At 39.3% G+C, this 21,864-nt stretch overlaps 1 protein-coding gene across 6 annotated transcripts in view; it reads right to left on the bottom strand.

The window, feature by feature from the left end:
- The window catches only part of LOC135216379 (long-chain fatty acid transport protein 4-like), a 447,308-nt gene that overhangs the window by 159,857 nt on the left and 265,587 nt on the right, over window positions 1-21,864 (bottom strand). For 3 of the 6 annotated variants that reach the window (XM_064251644.1, XM_064251645.1, XM_064251649.1), the window contains exon 8: window positions 12,726-12,927. The exons of the other annotated variants lie outside the window; for them this stretch is intronic. In XM_064251644.1, coding sequence (XP_064107714.1) covers window positions 12,726-12,927 — 202 coding nt within the window. The remainder of the gene's footprint in view (window positions 1-12,725; window positions 12,928-21,864) is intronic. 6 annotated transcript variants of the gene reach the window in all.

Here is a 21,864-nt window from a genome sequence, read left to right as displayed (position 1 = left end):
TAGCAGCTAGCACTATTACCACTCATAAATCGGCTTTGAAGAAGATCTTTCATGTAGGTTTTCAGATAGATCTGACTGAATCTTATTTCACGTCTATCCCTAAAGCCTGTGCTAGACTTAGACCTTCTCAAAGGCCTACTGCAGTTTCATGGTTCTTAAATGATGTCCTCAAACTAGCTTCAGATACTGACACTCGTCTTGTACATTCATAATGCTCCTGAGAAAGACATTATTCTTATTAAGCCTAGCTTCAGGAGCTAGAATTTCAGAACTGTCGGCTCTATCCAGGGATGCGGGTCATGTGGAATTCCTCCCATCAGGAGAAGTTCTACTTGCTCCGGATCGTAGCTTTTTAGCCAAAAATGAGGATCCTCTTGCAAGATGGGCCCCTTGGAAAGTTATCCCACTTCCCCAGGATCCTTCTCTCTGCCAGTATCAACTCTTAGAGCCTTTCTATCTCGTACTTCATCAAGATCCTCAGGTGCTCTCTTCATGAGAGAAAAAGGTGGTACTTTGTCAGTAAAAGGTATTAGGCAACAAATCCTTTACTTCATTAAACAAGCCAATCCTGATTCATTCCAAAAGCACATGATATCAGGGGAGTAGCCACCTCAATTAATTACTTTCAACATATGAACTTTGAGGATCTTAAGAAGTATACTGGATGGAAATCCCCGACAGTCTTTAAACGTCATTATCTAAAGTCCTTGGAATCTTTAAAATTTTCAGCAGTAGCAGCGGGAAACATTGTTTCCCCTGATACTGTTTAGTAGTCGTAGTATAGATCCAGGTCTCCTTTCTACCTACATCATCCAACATGCCTCACCCTATCGCCATGCTACTCGGATATCCTAGCCTTAGCCGCTGAATCATATAGTGGATTGTCCCTTATTTTTTTGCTAGGGACATCCACACTTGTACTGATGGTGTACTTCAGTGTACCTACCCTTATTTTTATGCTAGGGTAGGACACAATGTGTTTTGTATATTTTGTAAATATTTTCAAGTAAATTCCTTTTGTTTATATTACACTGCATCAGTTGTAATTACTGTGATTACTGTTTTTTAAGTACTTTAATACTAACGTTCTGTTATTTTACTGCTTAGTATAAGTTAGTTTAAGTACTTAGTTTGTATGCTGTAATTGATTTACTTATATTATATCCATCATTTTACAACTGCTTTTCATTTGTTCCTTTTTTTTTTCCCCATCTTGTCTGTTTCTCTGGTACTCTTTCATAGGCCGACACGAGCTGAGCCCAGAAAAGGGATTTTGACGAAGGAAAAATCTATTTCTGGGTGATTGGCTCGTGTCGCCCTATGAAACCCACCCTATATTGTTTTCCCCCCCCCATGCAGGACAAGATGTTTTTAGATTAAGGATGTCCGCTAGGGGCGCTGCTGTCCGTGGCGTCCTCTAGTAGTAGTAGTAGCGGCTGCATCGCCCGTTGGTATCAGCTCTCTCTTAAGGGGATTCTGATTGGAAGTTCTAATTGGTGAAAAAAAAATTGGGTTTTCTCGTGGTAGTGATTCCCACTCGCCCCTATTACCATACCGACACTTCTTTTTAAGAGTGAGCGAGTCAGTTTTACTGACATTTTCTTAATTTTGTTTTTCTCTGGTAATTTTAGATTAATTTTACCTAGAAAGAATGATATTAAGGATCCTTTCATAGGGCGACACGAGCCAATCACCCAGAAATAGATTTTTCCTTCGTCAAAATCCCTTTTATAAGCAAGACAAAAGTACTACCAGTTTCAAAGCATCTAAATATCAAGTGTCTGCGTTATTGTGTGGCAATGCAGCTGGTCATATGATTAAACCGATACTGTTGTACCGCTCCAAATGCCCGCATGCTTTGAAAAATAGGGACATGAACATGCTGCTAGTGTTTTACTGATCTAGTAAAAAAAGTATGGATGACAACTGCACTGTTTCTTGACTGGTTCCAATTATTTTTTTACGGGAGATGGAAAAATACCTGTCCGATAAAGGAATAGACTTTAAAGTATTGCTCATCATTGATAACTGCCCAGCCCATCCGGAAAACATCAAGTTTGCTCACCCTAATGTTGAGGTTGTATTCCTTCCTAAAGAGTAATCGCTGGGCTAAATTCGCTGAGAAAACATTCACGATGTTAAGGGAGTCTCTCAATAAAAGTGAAATCAGTGTTAGAGATATATGGAAGAAATCTAGCATAACCAACTGCATTTCTTTTATTAAAGAAGCCCATGATGAATTATCTACGAAGTGCGTGAATTCATGCTGGAGAAAATTATGGCCCGATGTTGTGAATGACCTTGAGGGCTTTCTAAGTGTTGTTTCTCAGATCAAGAACATTGTAAAGATGGCTCAGGAAGTTGGTGGTGAGCAATTTGATAATTTACATCCTGATGAGGTGCAAAAAGAACTTTTGGGTCATTCAAATTAAGCCCTTATAGATGACAAACTAAAACAACTCATCAGGGAGGAGGTGAAAATGGAAGAAGATGAAGAATTTAATAAGCCACCTACACTAATACTGGAGACGATTGGAGAAGTGTTAAGAATGACACGGAACATCACTGATAGAATTTTTGAGATCGATCCTTCACTCGAAAGATTTCTCTAGGTCAGTCAGGGGCTCAGAGAAAGTTCATTGGCGCCCTATTACGAGATGCAGAGATCTACAAGGATTCGAGGAAGGAGATCTCATGAACAACAATCGGACACTTCTTCAGTCCTGTCCTCAAAAAAATCAAGTGGTGAGTACATTATTGATCACTCTTCATTTAACTGTTTAATTATTGAATATCAAATTCGTTCTATTACAAGATAAATTTTTGGTCAATTTGATGAATTTAAACAATCAAATATTTCCTGCGCATTAACCGAACAAGGCACAAAGAGCCACATATCTTTTTGTTGCATGTGAATTTTGTGGGGAAATAGTTTTATTTCACCGTTAAGGGGGGTGACTGTATGTATGTGCAAAAAATTCATGAGATTGCAGTGCTGGCTCAATTTTTTACTGTAGATCAATAGAAGGAGCAAGCTATTGTGCCGAGAGAAAGAGAGAGAGAGAGAGAGAGCACCGCAAGCAGTATCGTCTGTAACATATGAGAGCAAGGGATACTGTTCTCGTGCATCAATATTAATTATTTTTAATTTTCACATTATTAATATATAACTTTTTTAAATAAAAACATCTTCTAAAATATTAAGATTTTCATTAGTCAAAGTAATCTATTTCCATGAAATAGTTCAAATAACATCCACATAACGAATAGTTGTTGAATGTAGCCTGAAAGCTGGGGGTTGGAGATAAACATCAATATGAAAATATCTTCATGTAGATTACAGTATTTTATAACTAATGGCAATGAAAGCATTTTAATAGCATACTAAAGGTTTTCATTAACCTAAATCAGTAATCAATAATTTCCATGAAACTTTTCACATAACTTCGCAATACAAGTAGCCTAGTTGGTTGTAGTTGTGACTAGCCTACGAGATAGTTGTTGATCATGTCAAGAAAATTTCATCCGAAGTTAAATATCTTATAACTTACATAAATAAAAGCACTTTAAAAAGGTCAAAAAGTATTTCATCAGAGAAACCAATGGCTTTCCATGAAACATTTCAAATAATGTGCTCATAATATTTGTATTTGTTGAGATTACCAATAAAATTAAATACTTACCGGGACCAAAATTGGAATACGTACACAGATTTCTTTTTGCACAGGGATCTTTGGAACCAAACCCCCATGTAAAAAGAGGGACTACTGTAACTTCATGGGGCTTTTCTCCGGAAGGACTGGAAACAATGCGAGAGAATATAGTCATACCCATTGAAATAAGAACACTCATGGAGTGTTATTACCTGCCCTATTGAGAACCAATTCAGTGCCAGCAATGAGGCTGTTGATAGAGGAGGCCATATAGAATGTGACAACACACTTTGATGGGTTCTAAGCCAACCCTTTGTTGTTCCCAAGGCCTTGAGGTGGCTGGGGACCCATCATCAATCTTACTCCTCTTAAACAGTCCTTACTTCTGAACCCTTCCACGTGGAATCAGTAGCCTTAATATATTGTTCTACTCAAAGGGCAGACTTCTAGCATCAGTGGATCTGAAAGAAGTATACTTCCAGGTTCCAATGCATCATTCCTCAAGTAAATACATTTGGTTCTCACGGAAGGGCAGTGATTATAATTCAACCCTCCAACAGCCCAGAGATCACGGTAGCATCAGGTTGATTAGGTTGATTATGTGCTTACAAAACTGGATAGTGATGGCTTCAAAAGAATGTCATCCTCACCCCCTTGAGCCTTTGCTGGAGTGTAGTTATCAACTGAGAAAGGTTGGATCTACTTCCTCTCTTCACAGTCAACTGTTTTGGAATGTAAGCACACACCATGGCACCCTTAGTTTGTCCAACATAGATCAGGATTCAGAGATGTCATTTGCTCAGCACTTCACCTGCCAATCACTGCTAAATTCAGTGGTCTCCCCATATTCTGCTACACCTCTTTGCTTCTTCCCTACTTTTAAGTGAATCTGCCATAGCAATAGCTAGTCTACGTAGCTCCACCTCCTTGGTAGCAAGGGGAGTTTCCATTGCTGCCATATACTGTGGTCATGTCGAAAGCTAGGCAGGTAATGAGGGCAATGACCTCAAGTTGACTGTCTGACTGACAGTTCTACTTTTTACGTATGGATGCTCATCCATTGAACAGTTGTGGTGGACTGAAAGGTAAACCTGAGCATGACTACCCAGCCTAAGAGATACCCAAGAGGAGAATCTTGTCTCTCCTAAGCAGCAATCAGATACTGAAGAGTACCCTGATGAGGTTCACCCAACCCCATCTGAAGTGTCTGTACCTTCACCACAGAGTAGTGTTGATGAAACCTAAGAGTGGTAGTTAACAGACTCCAGCCAAAAGGTTTTCAAATAAATGGGAACAAGTCCCGCCTTATATCCAGCAGACATTTTCCTGAGGCTGGGACTTGTTTGGATACTCTTCATTCCCAGCTGTCTCTTCCCAGCAGCACTCAAACTAGAATAAGGAAGGCCCTGAGAAGATTCCTTGCACAGCCCAACTTTTCCAGACAACAATTGGAATGAAGTCTGGGCCTCGTGCAGTTTCTGTCTGTGGTAGTTCTAATCCTGAGATTGCAACTGTAGGATGTAAGCAGAGTCTAGCTCTCATATGCCAGGAAAGGCTTTGTGATCACCTTCATCTAAGGTTATGAAGATATAGGTAGTTCCCAGTTATTGGCAGGGGTCTCGCTCTTGGCAGGGAGTTGATAACCAAAGACTGCCATTAACCGAAACTTAGTAATTTATGGCACTTAAGATGCAGATAACTGGTTAATGGTGCCCCTCTTAGGTATGTTGCGGTGCCATAACTATTATCAGCGCCTTATGGCTCCGATAACCGGAACTCAGCACATTATAGCATCATTAATCGAAGATTTTATGGCGCTAGACAGGTATATTAAACTGGATTGCCATTAACTAAATCTGCCTGTGAGGTTTCCGATTACCTGGTTCCTGGATAAGATTCTTAAGACTCCTGTCAACACCTCAATTCAGTGAGCCCAATACTACTACAATTCATACGCCCCAAAAGGCAGTTTTCTAGACTATTTTGGCTCTTTTAGATGGGGGGAGTGCTTCATCACTCACACCTAGTCATCATTTACTGTTGTCTCCTGGCTTATCATTCCTGAATAAGAATGAGAACCTTTTAAAGGGAAAACATTATTTTCCTGATCAAATTAAGTTTCATTTATACTTATCAAGTAATTACATAGCTATAGTTTCAACTCGCACGGTAGCTTGAATTTTAAAAATCGCAGCAGCACTCATACTGTTTTTGTATAGGTGGCTGACCCACCCACTTTCAGGGAACAATGGGTACCACAAAGGTGAAGAGCTCAATTTGTTTGTGCCCTTTTATCCATGAAAGGGGAGAATGAGGGCTATAATCTGTAATTACTTGGTAAGTACATAGAAGTAACCTGAAAATAACATTATCATATATAAGTAACTTACCAAGTACGTAATTATATCACTGAATCCCACATTGACAGTAGGTGGGATACATGGACATATAACACTCCAAAACATTCAATCAAGTTAATGAATTTGAAACAGAAGAGCTGCTAGCTACTGCAGGAAGATACTGCCTCTGGTTGAAGCTCATCTTAACCTGTAGTAGTATGGTGGTAAAGCTGTGGAGTGCCTCTACTTAAGTGGGAGCTTTGCAGTGAAGGATATGTCTGATGTCTAGTAAAGCATCAATAAGTGCCCTTGCCCTGGCTGCAGTACCATATTAAAAAGCAACCAGACAACACTGTCACCTACACATAATTAAAAAACCACCACCCATTCACCAGTGTGTCAAGGCAAATACCATGCCAGCCACTGACAATGAATCCAGGGTACTGCAGTTTTCAAATACTGTTCCCACTTCACATAAATAAAGCGTTGTAAAAATCAATTTATGCCTCCAATATGTGGACTGTAAAATAGAGGAGATAGACAAGTTATGTCTACGTAGTAGCTAAGAGGTAGTGTAGTGGCTGTTATCATCTCATGGGCTTTAACCTTAAACGAAGGTAAAATGTCCACTGGATCCTCGAATGTGTCTCAGTAACACAGTCCCTTTAAAAGAATGGGGGTCACGAAGGATTCTTCACAGAGCACCAGAGGTTGCTAGATGGGCCTCTGATCCTCTCGGTCCTGTCCAGAGGTAATACCAAACTGCTCTCACAGGGCAAAGAGCTCAGAATAATTAACAAAGAGCATAGAAGACTGGCATCGTTGAAAAAATTGTACCACAATATGCAACTGTAGCATGCTGGGCTGATCAAACGCAAGGACATGGCATGGTCTGCCATCCATGCCAAACAGACAATCATCACACAGACAATACATGTGCCTACTGCTCAAGTTCAAGGTGAGAAGCATATGCTCCAGTCAGCCTTCAATCAAAAGCACTTTTGTGTTGCAGGCATCCTCCTTCACAGGGTTTTGTGCAGATACTCCTAGCAGAAGACCTTCTCTGTTATTTACACTGCTCCTTGTACAGCTATGCTCTTAGGTGATACTACATGATTGCATACGTTTTCGTTCAAAATTCACAAACTGGCAACCTAACATGTTACATATTTTATCTCTTATTTCAATGCAAAACACGATTATTTCATACAATAAGGCCATACATAATATGTTCCCTAAGAGTGAAATCTATCATGTAATTCAAAACTGTAAATAAATATCACATTTAGCCAAATTTTGGAAAAACAACTAAAAACATTTCGAAAACTTTTGCTCACTCATCACTGATGCATTTGACAAAAAATTTCATTATCAAACCTCAGTTCAAATGTTAGAATAAAAAAGAAATTGCTAAAACATTAATATTCCTTCCAGTACCACAGTAAAATTTACGCATAATCCTATTTGATTGTTTTTATCCCTCAATGCTGAAAAAATGTAAATACTACGTAAGTAAATACGAAAGTATTACTGCAGCTAGAGTGCATCCACTTATTTCAATGGGTGAGTGGAGTATGTGACGCAAACATTAACCCTTAAAGCTCCTCAGGTTAGGTAAACTTTGAGGTTGGACAATTTACAAAAAAAGCACATCAATGGAAAGAGGAAGATATGCAAATATACACGGTGAAAGAAAAAAAAATTCTAAAAAGTTTTCCATACCTTCCATGAGAAGTTGAAAATGACTATTTACAACCGCATGTGGGGCCTCTTTTACGAGACACTCGTAAATTTTACCAACTTAAATACGTTTTTTCTAATAAATAAATTTATTTTATTTTGTAAAATTATAATTATTGCTCACACAATATCAAAAGAGATAAGAAATAAAAGTAGTAACACATTGTCAGCATATTTGTTGAAAAATATTTACATAAATTTAATGAGATCGAAGATTCAGTAACTTTTTTTCCTTTATGTTTTTTCTAAAATTGCTTTGCAATTTTCCTTATAAAATTACATTTACAACCAACATACTATCGTAAAAGACAAGAACAAAAAACAACAGCAACCCCTTGGTATATTTATGAGCAAATTTACAAAAAGACATCATGTGAGAGAGAGATGCAGAACTTTCCCCTTCCAAGTCACAAGCACTACTGAAGTTCTGGGACGTTCATACTCGTGATCTTAGTCAGTATAAGAGTTGCCATTAGTGAATTTATGGGGTATAAAAGTACTGTCACCCCTTTCCCGCCCGATTCTTTCCAAATCGATGGTGCATATTATTGTTTAACTACAGGATCAATCCATCCACCACCCTAAACCTGTTATTACTACTCCTGAGGATCAATCCATCCATTAAGGGTTAAAGTGGCGGCGCAACATGAACCACCTGGGATATAGGTCTACAATGAGTAGCGACAGTGAAATTCATTTCACATTTGTTAGAGGAATATTTGGATTTTCATAAAAATAAAATTTTTAACATTTGTTAACCACATAAAAAATTATGGCTTTCTAGCTAGTACAAGCAGTCCCTGGTTATCAGCGGCTCCGGTTATTGGTAATCCGGTTTTATGTGCCAATTTCCCATTATCGGTGCTGATAATAGAATACTGGTACCAATACACACCTAACCGAGCTGCCATTAACCAATTATGGCACCAATAAACGCCTATTTTCAGTTATCACCGATTTTCGCTTATCGTAAAGATGTTGGAATGGTATCACTGCTGATAACCAGGGACTTATTGGCAGTGATGAGCAGTTATAACCAATCTTTGGTTATCGTTGATTTTCGGTTATATCATCAGGCCATCAGGAACGGAACCCTTGCTGGTAACTGGGGATTGCCTGTAATCCCTCTGGCGCAGAGGCATTTGAGAGCTATCTTCCAACAAAGAAGTAGGTAAGTATGTCAGATAATTCAATCACAGCTCATCTCGGGAATGAAGGAAGTGCCAAAATTGAGGATTCTGTTTGGAGCCAAGGATCACAATAGCAATCTAATCTTCAGATGCTTCCCAGGGAGGTGCAGTGTGATATCTGATATATTGTGCAGAAAAACTAAGTACTTCTGGCTGATTAGTCCTTGCATCCATAGAGATACTGCATGTTTTCGACACAGTAGGCATTCCCTTCAGGTTTATTTACCACAGACTCTGTCACAGTCTTCCAAACTACTGCTGAACCCTACCAGACCAAACAGCATGTGAAAGCAAAGCTTTCATGGTTCCCTGGGAGAATCAGCAAACCTGCTTCTTGGACCTTTTTGAGTATCTAGTGGACCTCAAATGAGCCCTCCACAACTTGAAAGAGCCTCCTACAAAAGCCTTAATCTTCAGGCAAAGTGTCTCTCCAGAAGTGCCTCACCTGGGGAGGATTTTTGTGCCAGGCTGCTTCCAAAGGTTTCCACTCTGCCCTCTCGGAGATACTCAGGAGCAGGAAGTTGTTGCTGTTGTTAAAATGCATGCATATCCAGTTCACTGTAAGAACCAACCACTTGTTAGTACTGCACCACCGAGGGATCTATCTTAAATACAGCAACCTTAATAAGCTTAGCTTCTGCTATGAAAGTGAGTTATGTCCTCTCTCTAGTGTGGTTTCTCACTCAAAAGAGCTTGCAAGGTATTGGCCAACCCCACATGACTAATTTCATGGCAAAGACAAAAAGCAATTCCTCTCAACATAATCCTGATATTTCACTCTTACCCTTACAGCAGCACCAAAATGTTCTGAAAGGGGAAACCACTTGTTTTTATCTACCAGCACAAGTGCAATAGCATTGTCTAAAAAATATTTCATTCCAGTTACTTATTACTTAAAAGTTAATCTTTAAAGCTTATGATAACACTCCAAAATTTGTAGCATCCAGGGGTTATGATATTAAAACTTTATCTACATCTCTAGTCTTTAAAAGAAATACTGAAATTTCTTCTTACAGAGATTCCTTTTCAATTTATCTTATTCATTTGTTGCACAGTGAGGTCAGCTGGGGCACTTCTATGGTGCAGATGAAGAGTAAATACTTGGGTTCACTATTTAGAACATGTTCAGTACAGACTAGTGTTACAAAGTACTAAGCCATTTCATGACCCCTCATTAGTCTGCAGAACTGGACCAAGGCACAGTAATTCAGGGTTCAAGTAGCAGCAAGGGAGGACAAACAACCTAAAACAGGATGCTCTGATTTTAACAGTTATAAATTTATGTGGACTTATGTACAAAGCCCAATTTCTGTGCAGCATTTGCTGACACTGTTATTAGATGCTTTTCTAAAGTAAGATGCGAGTCAAAAGTTATACCATGTAGAGTTAAGCTTCAGACATCAATCCCTTTAACACTTACATAACTTATGAGTATGAATAGTATTGTAGACTCTGATGCAACAAACTATTTTTTGAATTTCCACTTTTGTTAAATTTACTCTTACATTGTAAGTACAACTCTTCAACAAATATTTCCCAAATAATAGAGGTCTTCGTTTGATAAAAGCAAAAGCCTTGAATATTGGTGGAGTTTCATCACCGACTTCAAAAATGCTCAGCTATGAGGCTTATTTTTTGATTCTGCACTCTACTTGCTGGAGTTGTTAGTAAGGCTGCTTTATCTTTATATAATTAGGGATATGGAAAATTTCTTAGCTAATTCCTGAACAATTTTTATTTGGGTTATAGAAGTCACCTTGTAAGAGGGGTTACTTTTCACTTGAGTGATGCATCCTTAAACTATGGAAACCAACAGAGCTATTCCTTTTCAGTCAAGATCAACAGATGTTTTGCCTCCGTGTCTGAGTCTAGGTTTGCACCTATTTTCACCCTGCCTGAAAAATATGGATTTCCAGACTATCATTCACATAAAGAATGGGTCAGAGGGTTTCCCCTGTAACTCCCTTAGTCAGTAGACCTCTCTATAGAAAGAATGTCTCCAAGCTTTTTTGCAGAAACCAGTTGCTAGTCTTACTTGGTTTAGTGACCAGCCTGCAGGTTTCCAATAAGGATCATGCTCCACTGGTCCGATGTTTGTACATAGGAAGATATCAGCACCATGGAAATCATGATATAACTGGCTGGGTTCAGATAAATGTTTTTGAGGGACATAATATATCTTTTAGTCTAAACATTTCTTTTCAGCTAAAACTTATTTTCCTACAGCTTTACGATCTAACACCTTAAATAAGATAATTCTGAGTCTGCTTTTTGTAAGAAAAACTCTGGCTGACACTCCAGAAGTTTAGATTCTTTAGCTGAAACAGAATATAGATTCAGGAAACTTTATTCTTTTGGCTCTGGGAGGTTTTTGTTTTACATGATATCACTTTGAATGATTTCACCACCTAAACATTAATGAAATCTCAAGGTTGACTTGACTTTGGGCCAGCACCTTAAGCTCATGACTACTTTATTTCAAGAGAGGATGTAAGGTCTTCATAATGTGATACTCATCCTTTCATTCCTCATGGTTTAAAGGTTTTCAAAAAGGATTCCAGTTCATCTAACAGGAGGAGGAGGAGGAGGAGGAGGAGGAGGAGGAGGAGGCGGAGGAGGAGGAGGAGGAGGAGGAGGAGGAGGAGGAGGTCTTTTTTTCACAGATCTACACCAATGAGTATCCTTGTCCTTTTCATGCCCAGAATATCAAGCAGTCAGATGTGCCTCCAACTTAAGCTAACATTCACATACTTTAAGGTTATTGACTTGTGGTAAAACATATATAATTTAAACAATTATTTTTTTAATACAAACCAATAACTTTGATAGAAATATCCTCATCCCAATCCTTTATCTCCATCACAGCTGAATCAGATTCAACATTGAAGGACTCACGAGATCTAAGAAACCTTAGGCATGAGCAATAATCAACCTGGACTACTTCATCTTCGTGTTCTACCAGTGGATTCACTTATCTAAGATTCTCCTAATATGCATAAATAGGTTGTTACAGTAAAGGGTTTGTACTGATAAAACATTTCATTTTTAAAAAATCATATGCATACTTACATAATGAGGGAACAGATCTATGTATTACCATGACACCATTAACCAAATACTTGTGCATATTATTCATGCTATACTACAGTATAATCTTGATTCCAAACAGAATTCTGTCTTCCATTCAACAGAAGAGCACAAAATTTTTACGATATACCATTGTATTCCTTACAGGTTTTTTTTAGTTACAAGATGCAATAAATATACATTAAAGGCTGTACATGAGCTACACAGAGAATAGGAACTGCAGCAACATCAACAAAGACATAAGCTTCCTATACTGTACAAGTCTCCTTCAAATTAGTCAGTGCATGAAATTTATGAAAAATGTTAGTAGTAAAATAAAGATACTACATTGCTTCATATGACCAAGCTTCCCAGCACCCAAAATGACCTTCATGGAAAATGTTAGTACATTGCCTCACTATACCATAATCAAGCTTCCCAGCACCAAAATGACTTCATTATTTTCAATAAGCTGATAACCATCAAGCAAGAACATCTCCAGACAAGTGTGAGATAGATTTTAAAAAAATGTCACAATGCATAGCCCTGTTATAATCACATGCCAAGTTTTCCATCTTGGGCAACAATCCTGAAACCAGATCCAAACAATAACCTTCAAAGTCGTTTCCATCTGTCAATCCACAGACTCTGTAACTTAACTATTCCAACATTTACCAAACCCAATTATTGTTGTGTTAATACTATAATCCTAAGCAAGGCTTAGTCAGCATCCTTACCGTACACCCATACTTTGCACAGTCCAACCAATACTGGGAAACAGAGAATTTCCGTCTTATAACAGTTGAATTTCCCTGTAAAAGAGTTTGTCCTACCCCTAGGATACCCCCAGCAGTATGGTATAAGGGTAGAGGGTCATATATGATATCAGAAGATGTTACACCGATCATAGTCCTCATTCCAATAGCTGCAAATGCTGCCCTGTTAACCAAAGATAATCTTTACTGAACTTACAAAAGTAACATGACTTAATTTAGAAATTGTAACCAATGGAATGGATTCAAAATAATAATAAAATCTCGTTAATGACTTTTCTTAAAATATACATAATTTTTGAGCAACATAAAAGGTTTATAAGCCACTTGTCAACATGCTGTAAAAAAATGAATCTGGACATCTGAGGATTTTTCTAAGAACAAATTCCTCATCAGCATTCTACCTAAGGCAATTTTATGCTTGGAGAGGGAAAGATTTTTCTTAACTACATGTGGTAAGGCTTAAAAATAAAATGATAATCCAGTGCTAGATGGTAATTACAGCATTTCACCACAGACAAAAGAAACCTCCATATTAACACATCAAGAATTACTGCAGCAATATATAACCTATATGTAAATAAAGAACCAACAGACTAATTGCCTTGAAAAATACCAGACTCCAATCATCGTATCTGAATTTACTATCCACCTCATTCACGGACTGTTGCTCAGTTTAAGGATGTACAAAGACACCTGGTTAAGATATGTATGGAATTACTCTGATGTGGGTCATGTTCAGTGCACATCTCTAAACTGCCTCATGTGTCTGTGTTTTGAAATTAAGTGAAGCAATACAAAGCAGGGTTCAACACATATGTACTGCATGACCTGTGTCCCTAGTTCAATAATATATGAAATGTGTGCAAAATAGGGAGAGAGTAAAGTTCTGTTGAAAAGATATCACCCTGACAGAGCTGTGACAAATTATGTTATAAGTCTGCTGAGTGACAATGCTATCTCTTGCTTTGGGAACATTTAAAATATTATTGGACAAAATTTTAGTGAGAAAGAAACTGCAAATCTCAAGAAGAAAGGATTAGAAATGAGACAGAAAAGAGAAACAACCATCCAAGCACAGATGTGTGAAATTTTTATAGAATGGAACTCTCCTTTCAAACAATAACAACTTTCCTCCTCTTCACCTTTCTCACTACCTACCACATATGCCATCAAATCTCCCAATTACAGGTACAGTGGGAATAAATTTGTTGTAGCTCATAGAGAACGTCTAACAGCCAGCTAGCTGGTGCTAGTAGTTCTGGTGTGTCAACCATACCGCTCTAATTTCTGCAAGTTGATGTGGTCCTCCCTCTTACTCATGCCCTAAGATGCTTCCTTCTCTGATGGGGCCAGGATTAGCCACTTGTTTAGGTATTTTCTCAGCCATATTTCTCATGAAGTCCAATTCTCTAATTGATGCCCTAACCAGCTGAGGAGTTTTCATCAAGAAAGATGTTTACTGGAGGATGCTTTTTAGGGCCAAAAGATCTATCACCAGCTACTACTGCCTAGGGGCAGTAGAATCTGGGAGAAAGGTTTTATTGAGCCAAAGGGCTGCCTGTATCCTTGCTTGAGGAACTGTCCACTCCTGCAATCTGTAATACTGCCACACTGTCCACTTGTCTGCCAGGCAAACTCCCCCACATTCATGTTAACTCAGGGGGACATCTCCTCACCTGGCTCCTCCCCTCCTGCCAAGGTTGCTTCTTCTGTGGGTAGGCTAAGATTATCAAAACATTTGGCTGCTGTTGTCTCCACCCCTGCTGGATCCCCAGTTCTGTCCTTTGCTTTTGGAATCTCAACTGGAGGAAGAGTCTTCTACTGAGTGTCACTGCCTGCTGAAAACTGCCAACCTGTTTCCCATACCTCTGGCCAATTAAGTGGGTTTGGCCTTCTGGATCTATTTGAGAGAGAAGTAGGGGGAATCAATCATGGGCCTGTCTCTCAGGCTCAGCCAGATCTCCTGGGAGATGTTCTTATGCACTACTAACAGGAATGCATCTCTTCTCTTAAGAATGATGTTTGGCCAGATGGCCAATGCTCTATGATGACTGATTCCTGAATCCACATTAGCTGTGGCCCTTGCCAACTGTCCAACCAAGAGATGTCTTGAAGGTCCTCGCCAACATCAGTTTGATGTTGTTGCCTCCATTTGGTTGAACATAAGGCCCTGTTGCTTGAACCTCTTGATGGGGACAGGGCATTGTTACCCAACCTGCAGATAGCAGGTCGAGGCTCCTGGGTTTAGCAAAGTTAACAGAAGTGGCAACAGTTTAAATGACCTGGCTGATGCCATGGAGTTCTCTGCACCAGTCATCAAGTTATACAACTCCTCCATGTGGCCCCGCACAAATATGTTAAGTGGGATGAATGTTTTACCTCCAAGGTGGTCTCTGCCATTTGTTGCAAGTAGGAGAGCCAGGAGGAGTTGGGATGGGGGTTGTCTGCCAGTCCCAACTCCTGCCTTAACTGCACAATGAACTTTACAAATCCTTTCTCCTCCTCAGAGGCCTCTTGTTGTGCGGGGCTCTCCCTGTCCATCATGTGGTAAGAACAGATAAGAAAATTACTGTATACAAATACATTAATAATGATAAATCTATGGTAGGCTATATACCTACTGAAATGGGTATCATTTAAAAGAAAGAAAAAGAAGTCTTGCTTTTTCCAAATTATACTCATATAGTATACTTTGTTACAAATACTGGAAAATAAGATAGTTAACTAATTTCCTTTTCCATAAAGTTTTCAGTTTAAAGTGCAATGATTGTTGTTTATAAGCACACTGAATGTTTATGGTTGTCCCGTATTGGCAAGGTAGGGGAAGTGAGGGTACAGAGTTGCCATTTTATACCTGTACATTTTACTACTTGACCATATCTAGATTTTGCCCTTATCTGGCAAGGCCTTGACACTTAATCAACATAAACAAATAATCAGATGAAATAAATGCAAGTTTGTTCTCACTTTACATGTAACTGGGAGAATTGATGGTATATGTAGTAGGTGGTGAGAAAGGTGAGAAGGAGGGGGAATCCCCTTCTTTTAAAATGACAGGCAATTTTGTTCTTGAGTCGTTCCTCTATTCAGTCTCTGTTCTTGGGTTGTTTCTCTCTTCAGTCTCTTTTGCTTACCTCTTGAGACTCAAAGTGTTTCTTTCTCACCTTAAAAACCTATTCAATGAGGATTGGTTTTGCCTGCATTTTAAAATGTCCCTAAAGTGAGAAATAGTATTGTCATTCATCTGGTTTATAACACTGCTCCAACTTTGACAGGATTATATTTTTCAACAAAACTTTGAACTTTTCCCAAATGTGCACATATTTCTTTCATTGCTAAACTAAGGAGATCTTCCTGTCCCTCAAATACAATAGCCTTTGCAACAAGGCCTTCAGTGTCCCTTTCTACTATAACACTTGTGCACAATTTCCTCTAGGCAGAGTTCGTGGTCCTGCAAGACACATCCCCTAAGCTTAGTCTAAGAGGCTTATGCAATGGACCCTTTCTACTATAACACTTGGGCGCAATTTCCTCTATGCAGAGTTCATGGTCTGCAAGACACATCCATCCCATAAGGCTTAGTCTATGAGGCTTATACAATGTAGGATGCTGAAGTGATTCTTTCAGAATTCTTGTAAAGTTTCTCCAGCCTACTTGATGAGCAGGAGCACCATCTAACCCAAGAGGGGCCTTAAATGGCAATTGCTCTTTCAATTAATGTTTTAATGGTAAGGCCAGTGACTTCTTTCACCCACTCAATAAAAAATTGCATGGTTACCCAAACCTTACTTTTAGCAATCCACTACACATTTATTTTTCATTTCATCAACTTTTATAAAAACCCTCAGTTTATACATACATACACACATATAATATATATATATATATATATATATATATATATATATAATATATATTATAATATATATATATATATAATGTAGTACCTCGAGATACAAAATTAATCCATTCCGAGGCAGCCTTCGTATCATGAGCTTTTCGTATCTTGGACTGCATTTTACATGTAAAATGGCTAATCCGTTCCAAGCCCTCCAAAAATAACCTTAGTAAATTTCATAATGAAGCTAAATTGACCAATAAAAAATGAAATACTACAACAATTTGGACCATTCAATACCTAACTTAATACGTACTGCTAATATACCTGTAAATAAAGTGTATTAGTGTACATGGTATACAAGAAATACTGTACGTACATACGTACGTATGTAGTAAAATGTGGAAGTTTACCTTTCGAGTGAGGCTATCTCCGAAAGTGGCGACAGAGAAGGAGGACAAACGGCAGATATGTTGGTACACTTAACTTTACAAAACACAAAAAAATGTAAGGAAAACATAAACTAAACTTTATGAAACACATTAACAAAACTGTAACAAATAACTTTACAAAAAACTTGAAATTAAAAATTTTTTTATTCTTTTTATTTTTACTTTTACTTTTTTATACTTTACGTTTTATTTTACCAAATTTCAACTTCTTCACCACTTTCAACTTTCTGTTTTTTTAGTATCACTTGGTTCTTCCTTTTTGCTTACTACTACTCCTACTAAAGGCATCTTTAAAAAATAACTATCCAAGGAAGATTGCTTCTGCCTACTTTTGACAATGTTCCTGAAACGACTCAGGCAAACGTCATCGAACTGTGCAAGCATACGAACTGTGTAAGCCTTTCCGGGGTATCTCTTTTCTACGAATGATTGCACCTTATGAAAAGCAGCCAGAGCATCCTTAATTTCTGCCGTTGTCATAGAGTCGTCGTCCTCCTCCTCGCTGCTGTTAGAGAACTCCTGAACGAGGTTATGTTGCTTGGCCTCCAACTCCTTCAGGTCATCCGTCGTAAGCTCCTCTTGGTGCTCCTCGAGAGGGTCATTGATGTCATCCTCGTCGACGACCAGCCCTATGGACTTGCCAAGTGCAACGATCTCGTCAAGATCTGGTTGCAAAAGTTTCAGGATCGTCAACTGTTCCTGAATCTGCAGCACCAGCTTCGCCCACGTCGAATTTCGAAGTCTAGGATGGATATGGCATCAGGCCAGAGTTTCCTCCACGAGGAATTCAAGGTTCGCCTTGAAACCTCCTGCCAAGCTTGGTCGATGAGTCGGATGCATATGACGATGTCGAAATGCTCCTTCCAAAATTCTCGCAAGGTGAGGTTTGTGGTATCGGTAATGTCGAAACATCTCTTGAAAAGATGTTTCGTATACAGCTTCTTGAAGTTTGATATCAATTACTGGTCCATGGACTGGAGGAGAGGGGTGGTGTTAGGCAGAAGATAAAGAACCTTGATAAAAGAATACTCCGCTAGGATATCTTCCTCGAGGCCAGGAGGGTGGGCAGGGGCATTGTCCAACAACAGCAGACACTTCAGAGGGAGGCGCTTCTCTTCCAAGAATTTCTTCACTGTCAGGCCAAAACACAGATTTACCCACTCGGTGAACAAAAGCCTCGTTACCCAGGCTTTCGCATTAGCCCTCCACATCACTGGAAGCCTTTCCTTAAGCATTTTGTGGGCCTTGAAGGCTCGAGGAGTCTTGGAATGATAGACCAGTAGGGGCTTCACCTTGCAATCCCCACTGGCGTTGGAACAAAGTGTGAGCGTAAGCCTGTCTTTCATAGGCTTATGCCCGGGTAGTCCTCCTCTTCCTCCGTGATGTACGTCCGATGAGGTATTTTTTTCCAAAAAAGGCCAGTCTCATCACAGTTGAAGACTTGCTGAGAACTGTAGCCTTCGTTGATCATCATATCGTCGAACGTCTTTTTAAAGGCTTCGACCGCTTTCATGTCTGAACTGGCAGCCTCCCCATGCCACACCACCGAATGGATGCCAGTCAGTTTACGGAATTTCTCGAACCACCCATGAGAAGCCTTGAAGTCTGGGGTTGGCATTGATGTCCCTTCTCCTCCATCGTCTTCGGCCTGGGCAATCAAATCACCGAAAATAGCATTGGCCTTGTGGCAGATTGCCGTCTCCATTATCGTATCACCAGTGATTTCTTTGTCTTTTATCCAGACAAGAAGAAGCCTTTCCATTTCATCATGCACGTGGGTCCTCTTGCTGGACAAAATAGTGATGCCCTTGGAAGGTGTAGCTGCTTTGATGACATCCTTCTGCATAAGGATGGTGCCTATTGTCGACGGATTTCGGCCGTATTCCTTGGCGATCACACTCAATCGCATACCAGCTTCATATTTCTTGATAATCTCCATCTTTGTCTCCAAAGAGAGCATCCTCTTCTTTCTGTGAATTTAAAGTTTCTTGGGACCCATGACTACGTATATACCGTGCGTAATTATGTTATGTAGTACGTATACATATACAGTAAAGTTCTCACACAACACGATAAAGTATACTACAATGAATTCACTAACAAATTTACGTTAATAAACGAAATCGTTAGAACGAACGAATACCGCATGCGTACGATACAGATGGTGCCGTGAAGTGAAGGAAGAAGCAAGCCGTTGCGTAGATGCATCATGGGAGGGATGCTGACCTATTGGAGAGAAGGATCTCATGGCGGTGACTAGCATCAGGAACCAATGTGAGAGCGGGAGGATGGTGACGGGTCTACTCAGTTGGCGGCGCGCGAGTTTCAAAATTGTTATAGGTGGTCCGGAGGAATCTTGGACATTACAGCAACAACCTTTCGTATCTTGAGCAATTTTCGTAAGTAGAGCAGTAAAATTTTTCGTATTTGCTTTCGTACCTCGAGTTTTTCGTAAGTTGAGCCTTTCTTATCTAGAGGAACAGATAATTCTCTCTCTCTCTCTCTCTCGTCTTTTGCTACACCAATAACCCAGATTTCGGTCAGCTGATAACCTTGACCATGGGAGCAGAAAGGGTGCTTTTCTGCCTGTAGAGTGTGGGAAACATTTACTTTGAGAATATTTATGTGTTGGGGATTAGTATATATTTTTCTTTTATTGGCAATTTGTGGGGGAAACTTGGAAAATATTGTTGATGTTATTGAGGTCGGGTCAAATCCTAAATACTAAGGGTTTCTCTAAGAGAGACAATATGGCAGAAGGAGAAAATAAGGACCACACTTTGTTGCATAAAGTCACTAAGGCTGCAGCAAGAGTTCGCCCTTTTCAGGGTATTGTTGATGGCGTTCTTTCTCAGCCAGTGCAGATTTTTATTGGGAGAGTTAATAATTTTTTAGATGCCAAGGGAATTAAAAGTGATGCAAAGGCATTCACAGAGGCAAAAGCCTTCTTGGATTTTGATCTAGAAGACTTAGCACATTGCTGCCGTAGTTTTCTGTATACAAATTGATGGTATGGACCGAACTACAAGCATTTCTGAGGACAATCTATGAAACAAAAAGAGCATGGGGATATGGTCTGAGACCTGAGAGGTTTCTACAAGATTACAAAAGGTTACAAGACCATTGCTGAGCATAGCTCTCAGCTTTATGATGCAACAGGAGAAAGGATACAGAAATTGAAAAATTCCATACAGGTAAATGGTAATAAGATCTCCCTTGATAACTTGCATGATTGTTGCATTCTTCCTGGCTTCTACACGACCCTTGATAACTTGCATAGATTGTGGCATTCTTCCTGGCTTCTACACGACCCTTGATAACTTGCATAGATTGTGGCATTCTTCCTGGCTTCTACACGACATCCCGGACACCATTGTAGATAGCTTTGATGAAAAGATTGAACCTACAATGGATGAGGAACTGATTTATTCCAAATGTCCCACAGCGGATAGCACATTTTTTAATGGGACCAGTCCAAGGAACTTAACACAAAGGGATGTAAGTTTCCCTTCTCCCCGATTCTGTGCAAATGTGGAATATAAGAGGTGATCCATGGATCCAGGACAACAGTTGCATTGTTTCAATTGTAATAAGCAAGTGCACACAAAGAAACTATGTAGAGTCAAATATTGTGGAGTATGCAAAAGTGCAGACCATTTTTGGCAGTTTTGTCCATCTCAGAAAAGGAAGGATCCAAGACCCACAACTCAGAACTCTGGGAGTTCTTGTACAAGAGCTTCCCAAGCAGGTCACTCAAAGGAACAAAGATATCAGCTAAATTCTTGGGAAGCCAATCAATAAAAAGGATACAGATGATTTGTACATGCCATTTTTGGTGCCCAGGTTGATAGTACAAGGAACAGTGGGGATGTGAAGATCCCAATTTTTATTGATACAGGAACATAAGTGGTGATGTGGAGCAGGATCCCAATTTTTTTATGTATACAGGAACATAAGTTAATTTAATGGACCATGACCTATATCTGTCCATGTTCTCCCAACACCCTTTGAAACCCTCAACAGAGATGGTGTGTGATGTGCAAGACCAAGGATTAAATACCTTAGGTTTTATAAGAGTGTGGTTCGCTCTGGGTGATCTGATGTTAAAAGAACCATTTTTGGTAATAAAAGGGGTTGTGTTGGGCAACAGACTTTTGTTGGGCATCCTAAATGTAGAAGACACAGGATATCGGTCCACACAGGTGTTAGTGGCATAACAGTTGGGAAATTGGATGGGTGATAATAATGGGGATATTGGTGACTCCGGTGGTAATATTGGCAGAGATATTGGTGAAAATAATGCTGATAATAATGATGGTATGGTTAATAACAGTGATATTCATAACAATGGTGATACTGATACAAACATGGAGGTTATGGTTGATGGTATGGGGGATACTTATATAAATATAGGTGATATTCATGTGAATGTGGAACATGGGGTGAATAACCGTCACAAGAAGGTGCTGTATGCGACAGTCGTGTATCAGAGGATGTTATTTTAAATCCAGGTAAAATGACTATGGTGAAAGTCAGATTGAGGGAAGTGAAAATGCCCAAAGGGGTGTGCATAATTGAGGGTAGTAAAAACTAAAAGGTGTTATTAGCACAGTGTCTGTAAACAAGGTATCGAACGCAGGTGTTACATGGGGGAATTGTTGAATTGTAATGATACAGTTAGGAATATCGGAAGAGTACTTATGTGGTAGACCTCCAGGATTGGAGTGGGGATAGTGATTCAGTGGCTATTGTAGAGGGGAAAACTGAGTTTTCAGAGGTAGAAATGCAAATGAGGAGGAAAATCTTTGGG

Source organism: Macrobrachium nipponense, chromosome 6 (genome assembly GCF_015104395.2).
Source record: "Macrobrachium nipponense isolate FS-2020 chromosome 6, ASM1510439v2, whole genome shotgun sequence".
NCBI classification, from domain to species: Eukaryota; Metazoa; Arthropoda; class Malacostraca; order Decapoda; family Palaemonidae; genus Macrobrachium; species Macrobrachium nipponense.
The sequence above is the reverse complement of the archived record's forward strand: the minus strand, read 5'-3'. Positions and strand labels throughout refer to the sequence as shown.